The sequence below is a fragment of the Panthera tigris genome, chromosome X (genome assembly GCF_018350195.1).
Source record: "Panthera tigris isolate Pti1 chromosome X, P.tigris_Pti1_mat1.1, whole genome shotgun sequence".
NCBI classification, from domain to species: domain Eukaryota; kingdom Metazoa; phylum Chordata; class Mammalia; order Carnivora; family Felidae; genus Panthera; species Panthera tigris.
The window spans coordinates 55,533,522-55,555,098 of NC_056677.1; the positions used below are offsets into that span (position 1 = coordinate 55,533,522).

At 50.4% G+C, this 21,577-nt stretch overlaps 1 protein-coding gene across 2 annotated transcripts in view; it reads left to right on the forward strand.

The window, feature by feature from the left end:
- STARD8 (StAR related lipid transfer domain containing 8) overlaps window positions 1-18,527 on the forward strand; it is a 45,238-nt gene extending 26,711 nt beyond the window's left edge. For both annotated transcript variants that reach the window (XM_042974800.1, XM_042974801.1), the window contains exons 2-14: window positions 4,790-4,861; window positions 7,301-7,382; window positions 8,352-8,415; window positions 9,631-11,027; window positions 11,647-11,820; window positions 12,806-12,965; window positions 13,433-13,631; window positions 14,060-14,270; window positions 14,793-14,907; window positions 15,160-15,384; window positions 16,375-16,592; window positions 16,693-16,869; window positions 17,017-18,527. In XM_042974800.1, coding sequence (XP_042830734.1) covers window positions 4,790-4,861; window positions 7,301-7,382; window positions 8,352-8,415; window positions 9,631-11,027; window positions 11,647-11,820; window positions 12,806-12,965; window positions 13,433-13,631; window positions 14,060-14,270; window positions 14,793-14,907; window positions 15,160-15,384; window positions 16,375-16,592; window positions 16,693-16,869; window positions 17,017-17,134 — 3,212 coding nt within the window. In that variant the 3' untranslated portion in view covers window positions 17,135-18,527. The remainder of the gene's footprint in view (window positions 1-4,789; window positions 4,862-7,300; window positions 7,383-8,351; window positions 8,416-9,630; window positions 11,028-11,646; window positions 11,821-12,805; window positions 12,966-13,432; window positions 13,632-14,059; window positions 14,271-14,792; window positions 14,908-15,159; window positions 15,385-16,374; window positions 16,593-16,692; window positions 16,870-17,016) is intronic.
- Window positions 18,528-21,577: the final 3,050 nt, after the last annotated feature.

Genomic DNA, 21,577 nt, shown 5'->3' on the forward strand with positions numbered 1-21,577 from the left:
GCCTGGCTAGAGGTTTATCAATTTTGTATATTTTTTCAAAAAAACAACTCTTGGTTTCTTTGATCTGCTCTACAGTTTTTTTTTTTTAGATTCTATATTGTTTATTTCTACTCTGATCTTTATTATTTCTCTTCTTCTGCTGGGTTTGGGGTGTCTTTGCTGTTCTGCTTCTATTTCCTTTAGGTGTGCTGTTAGATTTTGTCTTTGGGATTTTTCTTGTTTCTTGAGATAGGCCTGGATTGTAATGTATTTTCCTCTCAGGACTGCCTTCACTGGGATGCAGCCACTTTCTAGACCCAGAAGGGAATGCTAGCTGGGCCTCTTTCTCCTGTTTGTCGTTCTTTCTTGGGACCCTTCAGTTAGTTGGGAGTACTTGTACTATGTGTCAAGGATATTTTTCCCCTCTCCAGGATTTTATTTAATGCTCTCAGTAGCTATTACAGGTAGACACAATTGCACCCATTTTACAGTGGGGGAAACTGAGTCTTACAGAGGTTAAACAACTTGCCAAGGTCCGAGAGCTAGTGACTGACAGCACTAGGATTTCAAATCAAGCTTGTAACTCCACTACATCAGGAGGTCAAAAAAAATTTTTGGGACCTGGAGTTTGTTCCTTTGAGTCTAAGCCCTTTGTTTACCTGGCCTCTGAGGGCAAGTGGCATAATGAAATGGGAAAGAGAGAGCTGTAAAGGAAATTAAAAGGTCAGGGTCTCACATGAAAAGACATTTCTCCAAAGAAGACATACAGATGGCCAACAGATGCATGAAAATATGCTCATCATCACTTACTATCAGGGAAATACAAATCAAAACTATAATGAGATATCACCTCACACTGGTCAGAATGGCTAAAATCAACAACATCAGAAACAGCAGGTGTTGGTGAGGATGTGGAGAAAGAAGGACCCTCGTGCAGTGTTGGAATGCAGCTACTGGTGCAGCCACTCCGGAAAACCGTATGAAGTTTCCTCAAAAAGTTAGAAATAGAACTACCCCATGATCCAGCAAATGCACTACTATTTACCCAAAGAATACAAAAACACTAATTCAAAAGAATATGTGCACCCCTCTGTTTATGGCAACATTGTTTATAATAGCCAAGATAATGGAAGTATCCCATGTTCATCAATCGATGAATGGGTAAAGATGTGGTGGTGTGTGTGTGTGTGTGTGTGTATGTGTGTATAGCGCACACACATACACACACACACAATGGAATATTAGTGATCAAAAAGAATGAAATCTTACCATTTGCAATGACATGGATGGAGCTGGAGAGCATTATGCTAAACAAAATAAGTCAGATAAAGACAAATACCATATGATTTCACTCATATGTGGAAGTTAGGAAACAACAAAGGAGCAAAGGGAAAGAGAGAGAAAGTGCAAGAGAGCATGCACACAAGAAATAGACTCTTAAAATACAGAGAACAAACTGATGGTTACCAGAGGGGAGTTGGTCAGGGGATGGGTGAAATAAGGGGTGGGGATTAAGGAGTGTATTTGTGATGAGCACCAGGTGATGTATGGAATTGTTGACTCATCATATTGTACACCTGAAACTAAAATAACACTGTATGTTAAGTAACTGGAATTAAAACAAAAACTTAAAAAAAAATAAAAGATTAGGATCATAGTCTCAGCTGTGACATGTAACTCTGTGGGAATTGGGAAAGTTCCTCGGGACTCAATATGCCCCATATTATAGCTTTTTAAAAGTGCTGACGTGGAAACCCCCACCATAGACCAATTAAATCAGCCTCTGAGGATGGGATCCCAGGGAATTGGTCTTTTTTAAGCTTCCTAGCTGATTTTAACGTGCATCCCAGGGTGAAAATCCTTCAGCTAGGAATATAGGCCAGTGCTTCTCAAACTTTAATGTGCATGCAAATAAACTCAGGATGTAGTTAAATATAGATTCTGATTCAGTAGGTCTGGAATTCTGCGTTTCTAACAAGCTCCCTGGTGATGCTGATGCTGCTGGTCCAGAGATCACAGAGTAGTAGCGGGATAGAGGGCTCTAGGTAAAAGCAAAAGAACTTGGTGCCCACTCAGGTGCGCTGGTTTCCTTCCCACCAACCCTGGCTAGGGCCAATGCCTAGCGTTAGAGGAGCAGGCGGCTCACCACTCTCCTGTGGGCTCTGCCTCTGTGGCTCTGGTAGATGGTGCATATGTGTAAGATGCGGGACTTTTGGGGCGCCTGGGTGGCTCAGTCGGTTAAGCGTCCGACTTCGGCTCAGGTCACGATCTTGTGGTCCGTGAGTTCGAGCCCCACGTCGGGCTCTGGGCTGATGGCTCAGAGCCTGGAGCCTGCTTCCGATTCTGTGTCTCCCTCTCTCTCTGCCTCTCCCCCGTTCATGCTCTGTCTCTCTCTGTCTCAAAAATAATAAAATAAACATTAAAAAAATGAGTTTTAAGATGCGGGACTTTCTTACTACACTCTCTCAACTTCTTCAGGCTTAAGAAGGACCTCAGGACTAATGGGCAGGCAGGTACCTCTCTCCTTCCCTTTCCTCTTTGTTCTGCCTGTAGCCACGAATGGCTAAGGGCTGCAGTGGACTTCAAGGGTGTGTTCTTGGCATGCAGGCCTAACCCTGGGGATTAGCTTTCCTACCTGGGGTGGCCATAGCAGACTCATGGCCCTTTAAGGGTCACTATTTCTTTCTGTGCCTGTTCCCGCCTTTCTGGGAACTATCAGGTCCTTTCTTTGGTACCTTCTCTTCATCCTAATCATGGGAAAGCAGAGCTGGCTGCTAGGAGGGGCTCTGAGGATGGAGAAGGGCCTTCTCCTGGGGGTGTGGTAGGATCAGGAGACAGGGAGGTGGTAGTGGCAGCTGGCTAAGCTGTTTTAGCAGCAAAACCAGGTACCTCGGATGCTTCCTGGGCTGGTGTGAGGTCCCTTCCAACAGCTCTTACCACAGTTCCCCCACACCACCAATTGCCTGGAGACCTGTATCCTCTGTTAGGCCTGCACTGCACCCTGTCAGAGGGTCTGAGGTACTGTTAGCTAAGCTCTGTGGGAACAAACACTTTCCAGTACCTCTCTGAAGTCTGGATGATTCCTAGATCTTTATCATAGGTTAGAAAGTTGCAGTAACAAGAAACATGGACACATACACACACCATTCAAGTGCTGCACAGACTGAGGGGGCCTATAGGGGGTGTGTGTACAGGTGCACCATCTCATACCAATCTTCACGGATCACGGACATGAGCAAACTTGGCTACAGCTATGTGCTGAGGCAGATGCTGGGGTGGCACTGACCTGATGCACTCACTCTGGGAAATGCCCAGATGTCATCTCCGCCCCACTCCTGTTTGCCCCAAAAGCCTTCAGGGGCTCCAGGGGCTCCAGAACCTTCTCTTCTCCCCCCTCAAATCCTCATCAGTTTGTGGCCCTTGAGAAGCCTATTGTTTTTTCTCATCAACTTCGATCTTCCTGTATTCTTCCCTCTGTTGTCTACCTACCCGCATCCTCTGAAATGTTGTTTTGTCTTTTAACTTCTCAGTCTCAGCTGCCAGGATCTCATCCTGGATTTTCCTGTAGAAGAGCACTGGAAAGAAAGAGCTCTTCCTGTCTCGGAAAAACCCCACCAGTCTCCTCGGAGTTGCCTGGAGACAAGTGCTAAGGAAGTCAAGGAGATGTTGGGAGTATGACTCTGTGGCCAGAGCAGCTCTGCTGAGCCACCAGCCTACCCCACCCTCCAACCCCACAGTGCCTTGTCCTATAGTCCCAGCCCCACTGCTCCCTGGCAGTGCTTGGGGTAGGAAACAGATGGCTGCCTGGGTAGTCCCAGGCATTGCTGCTGGCACTCAGCCTATCCTTGCCAGGAGGGCCTCCTTTAGTCCAGCTGCATGTCTCCACTGAGGCTGGCAGAGGTGCTGGGCACTCCCAGAGCAGAGGTGGGAGGCTAACCCAGCCAATGTCCTCCAAGATTCCCAAAGGTACCACTGTGTCATCATGACAGTCAGCACTGGATTATGCCACATAGATCTAGCCACAAGGGAGAGCTGGAGCAGTCTTGGGAGGTTCCCTGGGAAAGGAGGGCTGTAAATCCATGAGTGATGGGGAAGAGTAAGCACTAGGGAAGCTGCCATGTCAGAAAGGTAGGGGCCCTGAGTGGGAGGGAGACTGAGTTTTAACTCTGGCCCCAGCACTGCTCCCTTGGTCAGCTGTGAGACTGTGGATGACTTTTTCCTTTCTGAACTTGTCTGGAGATCTATAAAATGTAGATAGTAAAACCTCTTTCACAGCTTATTGTGTGTGTTAAGTGAGATTTCGTTATCAAAGTGCTAGGGAATGTGAGGTATGATGGTGGGAAAAAGAATGATAATCGTTGAACATTTTGTATCCCTAGCTGGACTAGGATGGTCTACCCAGGGTCATGGAAGGGGATGTCGCCCTGAAGAAGGGGAAGGTGAAGACACAGCTATGGCTTCCTCCCCCAGCAGTACTCCTTGACTTCAGACTTTCCTGAGAGTTGCTCCTGCTCGTGGGTTCTGTTCTTGGGCAGGGGCAGGAGAGCAAGAGGGGTATTGAGACAAGCAGGGGAGTGAGGCTCAAGAATGGCCTCACAGGACATACAGAGGGTAGGGTATGGGGAACAGGGAAAACTCTTGCTGGTTGTGATATGGAACAAATAAGCCAGCCCCCTCCTTGCTTTTCTTGCCATTTCCAGATCATGGGAACTAGAGGTGCTTGTCTGCTGGAAATAAGGCAGCATACACCCAGGATGGCTCAGTGCCAGCACCCACCTAGACCCATTTCTCTCCTTCTGTTCCGTTTTAGAAGTTGAGGCCAAAAGAGCATGCAAGTGGCTCCGAGCAACAGGATTCCCTCAATATGCTCAGCTTTTTGAAGGTAAGGATACTCAGCTGCTCCCCCTCCTTTACCCCAAAACTTGCCATATCCCTCTGTTTCTCATCTGTAAAATGGTGCCAATCAGATCCTTTCTCCAACCACACAGGAAGCTGTGGACCTTGGCCCTCCTCCTACAGTTACATCATCATGTCTACTGGGTCACTTCGGCTCTCATAAGTTCTGGTGTCACCCATGTTTTGACCAGGGCCCCTGCACTGTACCAGTTCTGAGGATGCCACTGGCATAGATGCAATGTGGAGGGTGCATCCTGGTGTCCCCGACCTCATCTCCACTTCCCCATGGCCTCACTTCTCTGTTTCCTTCATTTTTCTGTTTTTCTTTAGTGTTGTCTATACTTTCTATTTCTGCTTTCCTTCTTCTTCTCACACTCCCCACTGTACTCTGCCTTCAACCCCACCTTGCCAATAAAACAATCCTTGTCCAGGTCACCATTGACCTCCATGTGATCAAGTTCACTAGTCACTTCCCAGTCCTTACTTAATCTCTCAATAGCATTCAGTGCCGCTGGCCACTCACTTCGGCTTCTAGAACACTCACCTGTCTTTGCTGTCTCTCTAGATGCTGCTCTTAGTCTTCTTATAGAGGACTCTGCTTTCTCTAACTGATATCTAAATGTTGGAGTGTCCCAAAGCTCAATCTTGGTCCCTCTTCCCTCTCAACATTTCTTTCCCAGGAGATCTTTCTCCAAGTACCATCTATATTCTGGTAACTCTCAAATATTTCTGTCAGACCTCATTCCCAAGCTCAAGATTCATCTTTTCAGCCAGCAGTTAAGTATCTCCTTGGATGTCTGACAGACATCTCAAATGTAACAGGTCTAAATTCCAACTCCTGAGAGCACCGCTGTCCACTCAAGCCCTGCGTCCAGAAATCACCCTTGATTCCTCTTTTCTTTCATATTCTATATCTAATCCTTCAGCAAGTCCCTCCTCCCTCCACGGTATGTCTCGGATCAGTCTAGTTCCTGCCATCTTTACTGCCGCATCCTGTGTGACCTGCCATCACTGCTCACCTGCCAAAGTGCACCAGCCTTCTTCCTTTGCTACCTCCTCTATTCCTTTTGAGAAAAAAATTTAAGTTTGTTTGTTTAGAGACAGAGAGAGCAAGAGCAGGGGAGGGGAAGAGAGAGAATCCTAAGCAGGCTCTGCGCTGTTGGCACAGAGCCCAACATGGGGCTTGAACTCATGAACTGTGAAATCATGACCTGAGCCGAAACCAAAAGTTGGCAGCTTAACCTACTGAGCCACTCAGGTGTCCCCTTTCTCTTCTCTGCAATGCACAGAAGCCAGAAGGACCTTGTGAGCCTTGGGCCTCACTTTGTCACTTCTGTGCTCTGTCACTCCTCTGATGGTTTCCCAGCACACTCAGAATGAGGCAAGCTCACATGTTTTATTATGACTGACAAGACTACATCACTCAACTGCCGTTTACTCCTCTTCCCTTTTCTCACTACATTCCAGGCTCCTTTCTTGCTCACTTGCTCACCATGTTTTTTCCTCACTCAATACCTTAATGTTGGTCCTGCCTGGAGCCCTCTTCCCAGGCTCTTGGCATGACCAGCCTCCTCTTGTTCTTCAGGATTCAGTTCAGAGGTCACCACCTCAGAAAGGCCTCTGTTGACCACCTCTCTATGAGTAGCCCCCACCCCTTCAGCCTCTCCTTACCCCATCACCCTGTCTAATGTCTTTCATGGCATTCAGAGCCATATTATCTTGTTTCACACATTTCTTATTGTCTGTTGTCCCCATTAGAGTGTAAACTCCGTGAAGGCAGGATCATTTTTATCTCGTTTGCTGTTGTAGCCCCAGCATCTGGCACCAAGTAGATGCATGATTAATATTAGTTAAATGAATAAATGGGCTTGCTTTACCAGTAAGACAGAGAGAGGTATGGGATTTCCTGGATGCTCTGTCCTCTTACTGCACCTTCTTCTCTCTCCTCTCCTTCCTAAATCCCAAGGAGTGGGCTCCCCTGCTTTGAGCAGTAAGAGGAAATGAGGTGGGGTTTAGTTGCACACTGTCCTTTCTGTCTTCACTCTCTTCCTGATCCCCCCAGTTCATCTTGGGGCAGGGAGGAGTTTCCTTGTCTTAGTACCCAGGATTCAAAGGGGACTGGGCGAGCCCAGCTTGGCTCCTGGCAGCCACCCAAGGCCTCAGGCCTGCCATCTCCCATGGACCTGTATTATTGTTGGGTCCTCTTATCCAGCTCAACCCTCCTTTCCTTCAACCCTGAACTTGTCCCCAATGGTCAGCCTGAGTTCCCTGGGCCCCTTCTTTACTCCAGGCTTGCTCCTTTTGCTCAGCTTTTGCTTTCCTGCCTCCTCCCTTCCCTGCCCCTCCTTTGCAACTCAAGGGCTGCTGGCACTGAGTTTCTGACCATACCACCCTCAACTCATCTTGGCTTTTCTCTGCCGTACAGAAGGTCTGTTTCCCTTGGATATTGGCTCTGTGAAGAAGGACCACGGTTTTCTGGACGAGGACTCTTTGGGGGCCCTGTGCAGGTAGGGAGCACTAAGGGCCAGGCCTGGGAGGTCAGGGCCTTGCTTGGAGCTTCTTCATGGAAAGAAACAATCCCTGTCCCCTCTAACAGAGGAGGAGCCCAACCTGTAACAAAGCTCATCTGGTACAGTCACACTGCTCACTCTGTCTTCTGTGTCTGTGACACCTCACCACCCAGGCACTCTAGCTGGAAAGTCAAAATCTGGTGTTGATTCTTTTCTCCCTTCAGTTAGATTCCTGAGACATTCTTCTGATTTTCCCCTTCTCTGCTTACACTGGTTTGGGCCTTGTTTGAGGCCAAACCATGACTTTTTGGATCCATTACAGTAGCCAACTAACTGGCCTTCCTGCCATGTCCCTCTGCACCTTGATCCAGCCTCTTTACAGCCACTAGATTCAGTTTCCAAGCAGGAACTCCTCTGCTTAGAGTGTGTAACTGCCTGCAAAGAAAAGTGAAGCTTTTTTAGCATGAGGCACCTTTGCAGTATGGCTTTGACAGACCTTATCAGCCTCAATCTCCTCTGTCACACCAGTACTGGTCAGTTTACTCTTTCCCTCTCTACCTTGTCACAGCCTCTTGTGGAAGCCCAGGATAAGAGTCCCTGTTTTTTTTCCCTTCCAGAAACCCATTTCTGACCACCAGGAAGCCTTCTCTGACCACCCACCCCCTCTTCATGGAAGTTCCTTGTCCCACTCTCTGTGTGCCTGTTGTGTCTTCTGTCTAAGTTCCTGAACTTGTGCTGTCTCTCTAGTGGTTTATTACACATATGTAAGCTTCCAGAGGACAGAAGCCATAATTTTCCTAGCATTGTGTCTGGCACTGAAACCTTCATGAGCACTGGATCTTGGGAGAGGTTTTGATAGCTTGAGCATGTAGAGTAGTGGATGGCATCATGGGACTGTTTCAATAGATTATGCCCTGCAAACTTGGGTTGGGACCCTTGGGTGAACACTGCTTCATTTCCTTATAGAAAGCTGATGACCTTGAACAATTGTGCTTCGATGAAACTGGAAGTTAATTTTCAATGCAAGCAGGTGAGTCATGGCAAGGGTGGGGTCTGGGGTCTTGTGGCACCGTGGGGAACCCAGGATATACACAGACCATTTGCAAAACTAGATCCAGTGTCCTGGGTGTCTGGGATGTACAGAGCAGTGCCTTGCCCTAACCTGAGAGTGAGGTATAGGGGGCTCTTATGAGCCTGATGGGTTTGGGCAAGCTTGGTCTAGAGTTTAGAGTGTGAAAATAAGTACCATGGCCACACCCACCTCCCTCAGCACACCTCTCCACACTGAGTTTACTAATAACTTGACCTAGTGATTGCCCTTCCTCAGGGAAATCTATCTGCCTCCACTACTTGCTTTGTGATGGTGAGAATTCCTTCACTAGACAGCAGAGACAGAATAATGTGGTGGAAAAATCATGGCCTATATGATCTTAGAAGTCAAGATCCCCAACTGTGTCCACAGGAGGTCTTACACCCCTGAGCCTCGTTTTTCCCATCTCTAAACTCAAGAGGCCTTTCTGACTCTGCCAATGTGGGATTGCAGAAACCGAGAGGACTCTTAGTCCACATGTAGCGCTGGAATGCTAGCCTGATGACCTCATCTTTCCAGGGGGTCAGGCTTTATTAGTTTCCTCTGAAGCTTTCTCCACCAGAGGTCTGGAGCCAGGAGGGTCAGCTAAGCAGCCAGAGCCCTGGCCTGGGAAGCAGGAAACCCCTGGGGCCTGATCCCACCTCTGCCACTGACTACTCAGTGGCCTTGAGCAAGCCTCTTTCCCTCTCTGGGCCTTGATTTCCCCATATTGCAAAATAGAAAATTAGAAAATCTAAAATCTCCTTTCAGTTCTGGCATTCTGTGATTCCAATCTAAGACTATAGCCTAGAGACTTGGGAGGCTGCTGAGGACAGGTCAAGACACCTGGATTCTAACCCTGGCTCTGTCACTGGCTTACTACATGACATTGGATGACCTTAGGCAAATGACTTCTCATTTGTGGGTCTTAGTTTCCCTATCTGTAAAATGAGGAAGGATTAGATTAATTCGATGACCATTACCATCCATCTGGGCTCTGTCTCTGACTCCTGGCTTACTCCGGTACTCCAGAGCCAGCTCCACATCTAGGACATGTCTTGAGTCAGAAAGTGGCGCCCTTTATCTCAAGGTCCTCTAAGAGTTTGGAGGCAGGGAGTGGAGTACAAACAAGCATTTGAGGACTATTCTGACCTGACCCTGTGGCTCCCTCCCCAGAATGAAGACTCAGAAGAGGAAGAGCAGTGTACCATCAGCAACCACTGGGCTTTCAAGCGTGAAAGTAAATGTTGGTCTCATGTAGGCTCCTCTGACCTACTGGCCCCACCAAGCCCTGGCCTGCCAGTGACCTCCAGCTGTGAGAGTGTCCTCACTGAGCTTAGTGCCACTTCCCTGCCAGCTATCACCGTGAGCCTATTGCCCGAGCCAGCAGACCTGCCCTTGCTAAGCTGTGCCCCCAGACCAAATGACCAGCCATTCCTCAGCCCCACCCAGGGCCGAGAGGGTCTCCAGGACAAAGCCAAGAAGCGCCGTTCTCGTAGCTTCCTTAAGCACCTTGATTCTCTGAGGCGGAAGGAAAAGGGTGGCAGCCAGCAAACAGAGCCTGAGCATAGCCCAGCCACCTCAAAGAAGACCACCAAAGCCTCCTCTTTCTGCAGTCGCCGTGGCTTCCTCTCAGCTGGATTCTACAGGGCCAAGAATAGGACAGCTACCTCAGCTGGTGACAGTGGCACTAAGGCTCAGAGGGCTTGGGAAGCCTGGCCTGTGGCCATGTTTCAGCATCCTCAGCGGGTGCACCGGGGTGGCTGCCTCGTGCATGTGCCCAGGGACTACAAACCAGGCACATTCCCTCGCTCCCTGTCCATTGAGAGCCTATTTCCTGAGGATGGACACCGCCTGGCAGATTGGCAGCCAGGTAGGCCCTGGGGCTATGAAGGGCGCCGAGGCTCCTGTGGCTCCACAGGCAGCCATGCCAGCACCTATGACAACATGCCTGAGCTATACCCAGCTGAGCCTGTACTGGCTGGGGCTGAAGCTGAAGATGAGGAGGGTGGGGGCAACTACGCCCACCTAGATGACATTCTCCAGCATGTGTGGGGGCTGCAGCAACGGGTAGAGCTCTGGTCTCAGGCCATATACCCAGACCTGGGGACTAGAGATAAGGAAGAGGAAGAAGAGGAGGAGGTCACTTCATCAGTAAAAGTAGCCACAGTTGAGGTTGAAAGGCAGGCTGAGTCTCTGGCCCAATCAGAGGCTCTGACCCATAGAGAGTCCTCAGCTCTGGGCCAGGCTGATGTTCATCCAGTAGTCCCAGCTCAGGTTCAGGCTCAGGCTCAGGCTGAGCCCCTGGAACAGGCACAGGCTGAGGCCCCACGCCCAACCCAGGATAATGAGCAGGAGGCAAATTCAGGTGGGGAACCAACCTCTGCCTCCAGCCTGTCTGTGGAAGAAGGACACTCCATTTCTAACACTGTGGCCTCCTCCAGTGAACTGGACAGTAGTGGAAACTCTGTGAATGAGGCTGAGGCTGCAGGCTCACCAGCTGGACTTCAGGCATCAGCACCACGTGAACGACGAGATTCAGGCGTTGGGGCCTCACTGACTAGACCGTGCAGGTGGGAGTTTTGAGTAAGGGTGGGGACAGAGGACTCTGTTGTGTCTCTTTGTCCTGCTCCCCATCCTTCATCCTCCCTTTCTTCTTTCCCCTCTCTCCCATCCCTCCCTCTCTCCTCTACACAACTCTTTTTCAAGGCACTTCTTAGTGCCCAGGCCCAGGGACAGGTTCTTGATTGCCTCCAGGTTAAGTTCAGGGCTTACCTCTGCTATGGCCTTGAACAAATTCTAGCTCCACTTTGGGCATTTTTTTCCCCATGAGTAAATCATAGGTGTTAGAGGACATGGTCTCTGGTCCCCAGCTTTACCATTCTGGGCTCTCAGAACAGCCCTTACACTGCAGTCTTGGAGGGATAAGGGGCTGGTACTGCTTGCTGGCACTAGATGGGTCTGAGCTCTGTGCCACCCTCCCTGATAGCTTCTTGGCCACTTGGCAGCCCTGGAAACTAAAATTAAGGTTTTCCACCCTGGGACCCAGTAGCAATGCTGACAGTAGTCACATCTCCCTCCCTGCATTTGTTTTCTTTGGGGAGAATAAAGGGATCAGAAGAAGTCATCGTTTCCTAAGGCTTATCCAAACCTGCTCCTCTGGCCCTTCTGCACTCCCTCATCTTTCACCAGGAAGCTCCGTTGGCACAGCTTCCAGAACTCCCACCGGCCTAGCCTCAACTCAGAGTCACTGGAGATCAACCGGCAGTTTGCTGGCCAGATCCACCTCCTGCACAAGGGCTCACTGCTGCGGCTCACTGCCTTCATGGAGAAGTACACTGTGCCCCACAAACCAGGATGGGTCTGGTGAGTGCTCCTGGGCCATGGTGTGTGGGGAGCTTCTCATCCAGGTGCTGGCCCCCTCCCTGCCCCCACTCCAGGACCCTGGAAGGGTCATCCCCTGAAGGTGGGTGCAAGCAGGCGGAGCCCAGAAGCCAACAGTGTTGGGAAGCTGGAGGGGCCATGGCCTGAGAGGTCAGCATGGCTTGCATATGTCTGTGGGGGATGCTCATGGGACATGCATGAGTGTGTGCCATGTGTGAGGAGGAGTGGTGGTAGTGGACCTTAGGTCCTTGAGCTGTAACTCCTCCATCCCAATTTCCAGGCTGTTACCAGTGAGATTGTCTTAAAATACATCTTTGGTTGCTGCTCTCCTGATAAACACCCTTCTGTCCCCTGCCCCCCGCCCCTCAACTGCCAAAGAATAGGGCCTAGCTTCCTTCCCATGATGATCCTTTCATGTTCCGGCCCTGCCCTTGCTGTTGGGTTCTCTAGCCTGCCACTCTCAAGCACTACCATCATATAGGCCACTGAAGTTGTTGCCCTTCCCTGAATGTGCTATACTCTTTTTTCCTACCTCTTTGCCTTTGTCCATGCTGTTCTCTCTGCCTGGAATGCCTTTTCCCCATTTCTCCTCTGGGAAAACACCTACCTATCCCTCATGAGCCTGCTGAATTTCCACATCCTCCCTGAAGCCTTCTCTGATCCACTAGGTATAGTTCCCCTTCCTCATGGGTCTTCCCCTAAGTTCTTGGTCCACTCCTGGCCACATATATTGTCATTGCCTGTCGACACAGTTATTTCCTTAACGAGACAGAGAGCTCCTTGTATTCCTCTGTGACTCCCGTGGGCCAGGCCCACAGCAGGTGCTCAGTGAATGTTGACTCTGGCGATGTGGTGTGTTTTTTACTCCCCTCACCCCTGCCTGAGCCCCCTGAGACTGCAGAGTCTCCAAGCTGTGTCTGGGCCTACCCCACACCCCTCACAGATCTCTTGTCATTCCCCCAAACAGGTCAGTGCCCAAGTTCATGAAAAGGAGTAAGACCCCAGACTACCGGGGCCAGCACGTGTTTGGGGTGCCACCCCTCATCCACGTGCAGCGCACAGGCCAGCCACTGCCACAGAGCATTCAGCAAGCCATGCGCTACTTGCGCAGCCAGTGCCTGGACCAGGTGAGCCCTGCCAGGGAACCTACAGAGAAATGACACTGGGGAAGAAATCCAAGGCTGAGGAATTTGGTGGGGAGCTGCTATGGCCTTTCTGGCCCACTAGAGACCTTTCTGAGCCTTAGGAAGGCCCAGCAAGGATGGAGCTGAAGCTCCTCTCAGCCAAGCTTTCTGCCAGCTTATTTCCAGCCCAGGCACCGTAAGCCCCATCTTTAGGAGCCTGCCTTAGGTCCCTCTCTTCCTGCTCATTCCCACTAAAACCATATTTCTTCTTGACCCTAAGGCTATAAAAATGCTTCTCTTTGGTTTTGCCATTTTTCTTCTACCCTGCCCAGCAGGAAACCTTCCAGGCTTGGAAGTCTCTAGGGTGCCCTACTCTCCTGACACCTGATCCAGGGCTGGCCTCATAATCTTCCTCCCCACCCCACCCTTGTCCTGCATGTCTCCCTCCCTCCCTTCCCTGCATGGGCCAGGTGGGCATCTTCCGCAAGTCTGGGGTGAAGTCCAGGATCCAGAACCTGCGCCAAATGAATGAGACCTCCCCTGACAATGTTTGCTATGAGGGCCAGTCGGCCTATGATGTGGCTGACCTGCTGAAGCAGTATTTCCGGGACCTACCAGAGCCTATCTTCACCAGCAAGCTCACCACCACTTTCCTGCAGATCTACCAGCGTGAGTCACCTGCACCTGTCCCCAGCAACCTGCCCCATTCTCAATCTCTCCAAATCCTGGGGCTTGTGAAAGCTAAACCTGGTGTGAGCAAATCTAGCCACATCCATGAGCTCATTGGAAGATTTGCTATCCAGAGTTGGAAAGGCCCTTGGAGGGAGATCATGTTCTATTCCCCAAACCCATTATATGGAAAGATAGACTGAGGCCTTGAGGAAAGGCCGGGGCTTACCTAAGGTGACATTGTATATTAGAGTGGGGCTTTATCCCCTCTTTTACCCAGAGACATCCCAGAGCCCATCTTTACCCTTTCCTTTCACTGACTGACTTCCCTTGGGACTGCTGTGCCCTCTGAATTCCTAGAAGCAGGAGACTTGCTGCCAGAAGCTCTAGGGGAATAAGAAAGCTGTTCTGCCATTCCTTCCTCACAGTCCTCCCCAAGGATCAATGGTTGGCAGCAGCACAAGCCGCCACCTTGTTGCTCCCCGATGAGAACCGAGAGGTCCTACAGACCCTGCTCTATTTCCTAAGTGACATTGCCTCTGCTGAAGAAAACCAGATGACAGCTGGCAACCTAGCAGTGTGCCTGGCACCTTCCATCTTCCATCTCAACGTCTCCAAGAAGGATGGCACCTCACCCAGGTGAAACATGGCAGTGTGTGGCAGGGCCAGGCAGGGAGGGTTTGGGCCTCCTTGGACTGTTGGTCCTTGATGGCTGGTCCTACAGTTCCCCAGCATCACCACAAGGGGTCAGCCTGACAGTTCAGGGGCCTGAAACTGGTTGGATGTTTTGAAGCAGGGCTTTCTAAACAAATTCTTTTTTTTTTTTAATTTTTTTTAACGTTTATTTATTTTTGAGACAGAGAGAGACAGCATGTGAACAGGGGAGGGGCAGAGAGAGAGGGAGACAGAGAATCCGAAACAGGCTCCAGGCTCTGAGCTGTCAGCACAGAGCCCGATGCGGGGCTCGAACTCACAGACCGCGAGATCATGACCTGAGCCGAAGTCAGACACTTAACCGACCGAGCCACCCAGGCGCCCCCTGAAGCAGGGCTTTCTAAAGAGCAGCAGGTTGTTTTGTGTTTAGGGGAGCTAGAAGCCAACCAGTCAGCCATCTTGTCTTGTGCCCACGTGCCATCCTCTCCTCCCTGCCCTTCCCTCTAGGATCAGGAACAAACGCAGCATGGTTGGCCGGCCAGGCCCTAGGGACCTGAGTGAGAACATGGCTGCTACTCAGGGCCTATCACAGATGATCAATGACTGTAAGAAACTTTTCCAAGTGAGTAACTCTAAGCCCACACCTGGGGGAACTATCAGGCCAGAGATTTTTACCCCAAGTCAGGGGTAAGGGCCCAACTTGATGCATGCCCAACTTCCAACTCTTTTCTTATAAGGTTTCTCATCTATCTCACTGCAGTAGTCAGGCCTCTCTACCCCCATAACATGGACCTGAAAGATCCCATGGGCTCTGGGAATGATGGTCTCTCACCCCATTTCTCCCCATGGCCCTAGTGTATGTGTGCTCTCCCAGGTTCCCCAGGACATGGTGCTGCAACTGTGTGGTTCCTACAGTGCAGCTGAGCTCAGCTCTCCTGGCCCAGCTCTGGCTGAGCTGCGGCAGGCCCAAGCTGCAGGCATGAGCCTGAGCCTCTACATGGAAGAAAGTGTCCAAGAGCTGCTGCGTGATGCTGCTGAGCGCTTCAAGGGCTGGATGAGTATGCCAGGGCCCCAGCACACGGAGCTGGCTTGCCGGAAAGTGAGTAGCACGCTGCCCATGGCTGCCATGGGGTTGGGAGAGGGCGTGGTGCATGCAGGGGAGGCCAAGAATCCCAAACAAAGGAGCTCCCCAGCCAGTGTCACTGTGCCTCAGCTTGATCCTGGAAAGTGTAAGCCAGCAAAGCAAGTTCCTTAAGGAGTCAAGAACCAAATGAGACCAGGGGCCCTCATTTGGGCATTGCCTGCCAGAATTCCTATACCAAATCTCCATTCCAGACAGGTCACTATTTGCAGAGCCTCACCTCCAGTATCTTTCTGAGCTCCTTACACTTCCACCTTTGTGCTTCTGCCCCTGCTTTCCTGCTGCCTGGACTGACCTTCCCCAAGCATTAAATTTCCCAAGCCACTTTTAGCCTTGACTTGATATGCACTCTCCTTCATTCAGAGCCTATTGTCATGTCCCAAACTGGAGATGACTTTCTCTCTGTCCTCCTCTTGGCACTAGCCATCTTCTTTCTTGGATTCTGATTACAAGTAAGACTGCAAGCCTGAGGTTTGCCATGTATAAACCCATCTAAAATCTCCCTTACGGGATCGGGATGAGAAGCTCGCGCAGTGCCTGGCACATACGAAAGACTCACTAAGTGACAGCTTTGATTGCTGTGCCCATGTTCTACTTCCTGCACTAGATGGTGAGTTCCTTGAGGATGATCACCATCTTCTCTTCCTGTTCACTTCTAGAAATTCCAAGCTCTGAGTCCATTTCGTGGTAGAGCCTACTAGGCCCCAGAGAACTTGTGTCTCGTCATCTCTTTGTGCTTTTGACAAGGTGGAGAAGCAGACGTCCAAAGAGGAGAGAGAGTACAGGGAACACAGGGAAGGCCTGTCTGGATCTGGCTGGGGTTAGCACAGTAGCCCTGCAACCTTCCCTTTTCAGGGGCTAAAGTGAGAGCAGGCTGGAACTGGGGGATGGAGTGGTTGTTCTCCAGCTCTGACAGTTGTCCCCTGTCCCCACTCCTGTGGCTCCCAGGCGTCCGATGGGCATCCCCTGCGTGTGTGGAAGGTGTCCACAGAGGTAGCAGCCCCTCCGGCTGTAGTGCTGCACCGTGTTCTGCGGGAGCGGGCCCTCTGGGATGAGGACCTGCTGCGGGCCCAGGTGTTGGAAGCCCTGATGCCGGGTGTGGAGCTGTACCACTATGTCACTGACAGCATGGCACCCCATCCTTGCCGCGACTTTGTGGTGCTCCGGTGAGGGCTTCTGGTTGTCATCCTTGATGCGCTTGGGGAACAGGGAGGTGGAGTGGGAACAGACACCAGGAATGTGAACGTATGTGTCTCTTCCCCACAGGATGTGGCGCTCCGACCTGCCCCGTGGTGGCTGTCTGCTTGTCTCCCAGTCCCTGGATCCTGAGCAACCTGTGCCAGAGTCAGGGGTGAGGGCCATGATGCTCACTTCCCAGTACCTCATGGAGCCTTGTGGCTTGGGCCGCTCCCGGCTCACTCACATCTGCCGTGCTGATCTCAGGTACCAGGCCCCTTTAGCCCTGGCACTCCCCCCACCTCTGCCCCATGCCATTGATCCCGGGAGGCTGGGGGAAAGCCCTTTCTTCCTCCTGGGAAGGGCTCCAGGGAAGAACCCATAGCTCATGCCGGCCTACTTCTACCTCCCCAGGGGCCGTTCTCCTGACTGGTACAACAAAGTCTTTGGGCACCTGTGTGCCATGGAAGTGGCAAAGATCCGGGACTCCTTCCCCACCCTGCAGGCAGCTGGCCCTGAGACAAAACTGTGAGCCTCAGCTTGGTCCAAAGGTGGCGCCACCCAGGCCCCCTGGCACCAAGGGAGTAAGGGGATAAAGAGAGCAGAGCAGCCCCTAGATGTTGCTTCCAGGGGCGGAGCCAGGCTCTTGAAGCTCCCACTGACTGTCCCCTTTACTTCCTGAAGCTCCTCCACACATTCAGGGGAGGAAAAGAGAATTTCAGTGCCCCATCTCCAGTCCACCTCCACCCCCAAGCCTGTGGTCTGTCCTCCCAAGAGAGAGGAGTCATTTTAGGAACAAGAAGACTGCTGCTGCTCTCCAGACCCACAGAGCCACCATCAATCTGAAGCCTTACCAGCTCCCCCACCTGCAGGGGAAGGAGGTAGAGAGCAATATTTGCTTCCAACTCCTTGCCTCTCTGAGAGGGCAAGCCATCCTGTCTGGTGCTAGCATCCCCTTGAGGTTGGCAGGAGGCTCTGGTCCTGCCTTGGGGCCTAATATTGGCCCTGAACTGGTTTTTCCACAGAAATTAGACAAGATGAGCACAGGGCAGCTACAAGCACTATGAGCTGTTTTATTTGTGTAAATACAATGCTGATTTTTATGAGGCTGATTTAAAGAGTGAGCACTGACAGGTTCCTAGTAGGTGACATGACAATTTCAGCTAGCTTGGGATATGGTAGTGGGGGGAGGTGGCTTCCTTTCTCAGGTCTCAGGAGATCAATGAACCAGTCTCCCTAGTTTGGGCCCCATACTTTATCTGCCACTCCCTGGTGTCCTGTGCGGCCTGTGGTCACACACTCTTTTGTCTGGAGAGCAAACAAGCTCACTCCCACCACACAGGCCAAGCAAAAACAGATGGTGGTAAAAAGAGACACACATCTGTATCTGTGTCTCTTCTCCTGATCTTCCTGCCTGTGGTAGCTGGCTGACATAACAGTCCCTTCCTCAAGCAGAGACCAGGCCCCTGCCTGAGGCAGCCAGCCCGCCAGATGGAAGGGCCTAGTGTCATCTCAGCCAGCTGGGGCTTGATCCAAACCTGATCCATCCTACCCAGCAGCTATCTTGGCTTATGTGGAATTTCCAATGATATTCAAATGCCAACTAGTGCTTTATTTTTCTTTCAGCAAAATAAACTGGAGTGAGATGGATCCCAGGCAATATTGTAACTTTTTAAGCCTTTTTTATTTCTACCTATAAATACTGTACAGTCAGAATAATCTATGTATATATGTATATATATATATATATATACACATATATACATGCACATCTATATATGCACACATATTCTGTCCAGACTATATTATAATCTGTGGGTATGAGCAGGGGTCTTGAAAGCCTAAGGGGGCGGGGCATTTAAGATGAGGGAGGTGGAGACCAGGAACCATGTGACCCCTCTGCAGAACAATAAAGCTTTACTAGAGATGCACTCTGGCTGTGTGGCTGTCTTCACTGAGATGATGGGTTAGGAACTGAGGGTGGGTTACAATTTGGGCTTCATGTTAGGATCAGAAACACTCTAGGACTCAAGGGAAGGCCATAGGAGGAATGGGGAGGGCCTCAGCGCTTCTCTTTGGGAGGCAATTTGGGGGTGGGGGAGGTGGGACTCCAAGAACCCAGGCCCTGGGTAGAAGCTGCAGATCCCATCCCCTGATCTGGCCAGGGTTCCCAGTCTGAGTGGCCCACAAGCATGATCTCAGGCATGCTGACAGTGGCCCTGGAGAGAGATGTCCCTGGCTATGTTGTCCTTCCTTCACCTGGTACACACAGTCTAAGCTTAAGGATGAAGAGTGGAAACCCAGCCCTGGATGGCTACAAGACCGTTTTCCCCATAAGCCAGCCTAAGAGAGGTTAGAGTGCCTGAAGGCAACCTCTGGTCTGGCTCTAGTAGCCTGCAAATCCCAGGGGGCTAGAAAGTCTCCCCCCTCCCTTGTCTTTACTTCTTCATAGGAAAAGGCTTTCTTTGACACACTTCTGTAGCCATAAAGTTCCTAAGCTCCTAAGGGCAACTAGAGAGGGAGTATAGGCTTTGCAATTCAATCTATATTTGCACCCATAGAGTGGTATTGACTAGCCTGGGGTAAACATCCTGCTGCTCTCCCTCTACCGGAACCTCAGCCTCTTAGTAGGCCAAACAGGCTAGTGAAACCTGGGCACAAGCCTGGCTCAGTAAGTGTTCACTTTGCTCTGCCCCACTCAGCCTGAACAGGTTGGGGTCCCTGTCAAGTCACACTTCTCTCTCACCTTTCATTCTCTTCTTTTGGGTTCAGCTGTCCCTACATCCCTTTGGCCTTTCTTCACTGCTGCTGCCTGGGGATCTCAGCTAGCCTTGGGATCAAGATGAAACAGAGGTCTTGTCAGCCTCTTGCCTTTGGGAAAACAATGAAGGCACCCCACATGTGGGTATGGGTGATGGGAGATGGCTCAAGCAGTGTTGGTGTTAAGGGACACTAGTGTGAAGCTCCAGCCAGTAGTTTGAGGCCGGCAACCAGGGGCACCTTATGGCACAAACACTGCCTGACCTGGTCATGGAAGGAGGTTGTAGTGATAATACAGAGGATGAGGTTGAACATGCTGTTAATGAGTAATATGAAAATGACCACCCAGGTGATGGTCTCTAGGAGACAAAGAGCTGTGTATGGTGGAGATTCTTGGAAGAGCCAGAGAATTCCTCCAAACTTTCAGCTCTGGGCTCTTGCCCAGAACCAGCTGCCCAGTGTAGTTCTACATCTCTGGCATTCTGGGAGATCTAGTGCCAAGTTAGGGAGCTTCTCTGGGCCTTAGTGTAGTTCCCCTGCATAAAGCAGAGGCTCCCATTTCTGCCTCTCTGCGTGGCCCACTGTGAAGTCAATGAATTGACCACCATGGCCTATAGATGTGGGACTGGGTGTCATGATTATGGGGCCTCTCAATTCCACACACATGGCAAGCACTGCCTATGACCATTTCTAACCCTCAGTCATTACCTTGGCCTACCCTGACTTGATCTCTTCCTTTCCCTTATGCTAGACAACTCTCATCTTCAAATACCCGATCCTGTTGCCTATATTTTCTCTTCCTGTATTTCCCCTGACCCAGCACCTCAAAGAAACCAGGTGGTGAGAGAATCTCACATAGGAATTAATCTACCTGGAGCTTTTAGTCTCCAGTGCCCTGTTCCTAGCTAGAGTGGCTGAGGGTAGATGGTATATAGACTCAAGTTCAAATCTAGCTGTATCATTTCCTGGCTGTGATCTTAAGTGACACTTAACCTTTTTAATTTCTTTTTCCTCACAGAAGATAGGGTTAATAATTGTTTAGATACTGCAATGTTGTCATTAGGGTTAAATGAGCCAATGGCTGTGAACATGGCTGCACAGAGCCTAGCACATGGTGGACATGAATAAATGGTAGTCTCCCCTGTCCTTCCTCCTACTTGCCTCCTCCTTGCCAGTCAGGCTCTGGAAGAGGGCTTAGGCTTGGGTGGATGAGTGGATATGCACATTATGTTCTGCTTGGCATCAGGGCCCTACCTACCTCCTTGGCTCTCAAACCCCCATAGCCTCAGCCACCATTCTGGACACACTTACCTCCTCATTAGGCTCAAAAAATCCAAGTGGCCTTTTTGCATCTTTTGGTTTCCACTCCATGTCCTCTTTGAGAATTTGGCTCTGTGACTTTATCTTCCCTCTCAAAGCCCTCCTTCCTCCACACAAGAAGAACTCTTCTCAATTCTTTGCAGCTCTTGGTCCTCTTTCCTCGCCCCTTCCACTTTTCTTCTCCCTCAGTCCCACCTCAACCTCAATCATTCCTCTCAAGTTTTTCCTTTTCCTCTTCCTGCATCACCTTGCTCATAAAGGACCTCACTGGCATCCATGGTTTCATTTTATACTTTTGTGCAGATGACCCCCATCACTCCCAGAACCCCATCACTTCTTTGAGCTCAGGCCAGTATTTCCTGCTGTATAAGTGGACCTCTCTACCTGGAGGCCCTATCTGCATATCAGACTCACCAAGCACAAGCCAAATTCAACATCTTCTCACACATAGTCAGCTCCCCGCTGCCTGCTGTATCTCTGTTAGCACTGTTATCTTCCTGGCTGCTAAACTCAGATCCCCAAATCAGCGAGAACTCCTCCCTCTCTCTCACTTCCCCCCATAACCAATGCATACAGGTATCCATCCATCAATCCAAACACTCATCCATTCTGCCATTCAACAAGTAGTTGCAGAATGTCTGCCATATGCCAGACTCGAGGCACAGAGAATAGAGCAATGACAAAGACTGAAAAGGTTCCCACCTGCCTTTAGCACACATCCTAGTGGATGCATGAGTAGAAGGAGGTCGACAATAAACACATACACAAGCTAACTTCAGCTATGATAAGGGTTATGAAGGCAATCAAGCAGGGTAAGGCAGTGGTGACTGATCAGGGAAGGCCTGAGGAAGTGACATGTAAGTCAGGCCTTAAGAGAGGAGAATAAATCAGCAAT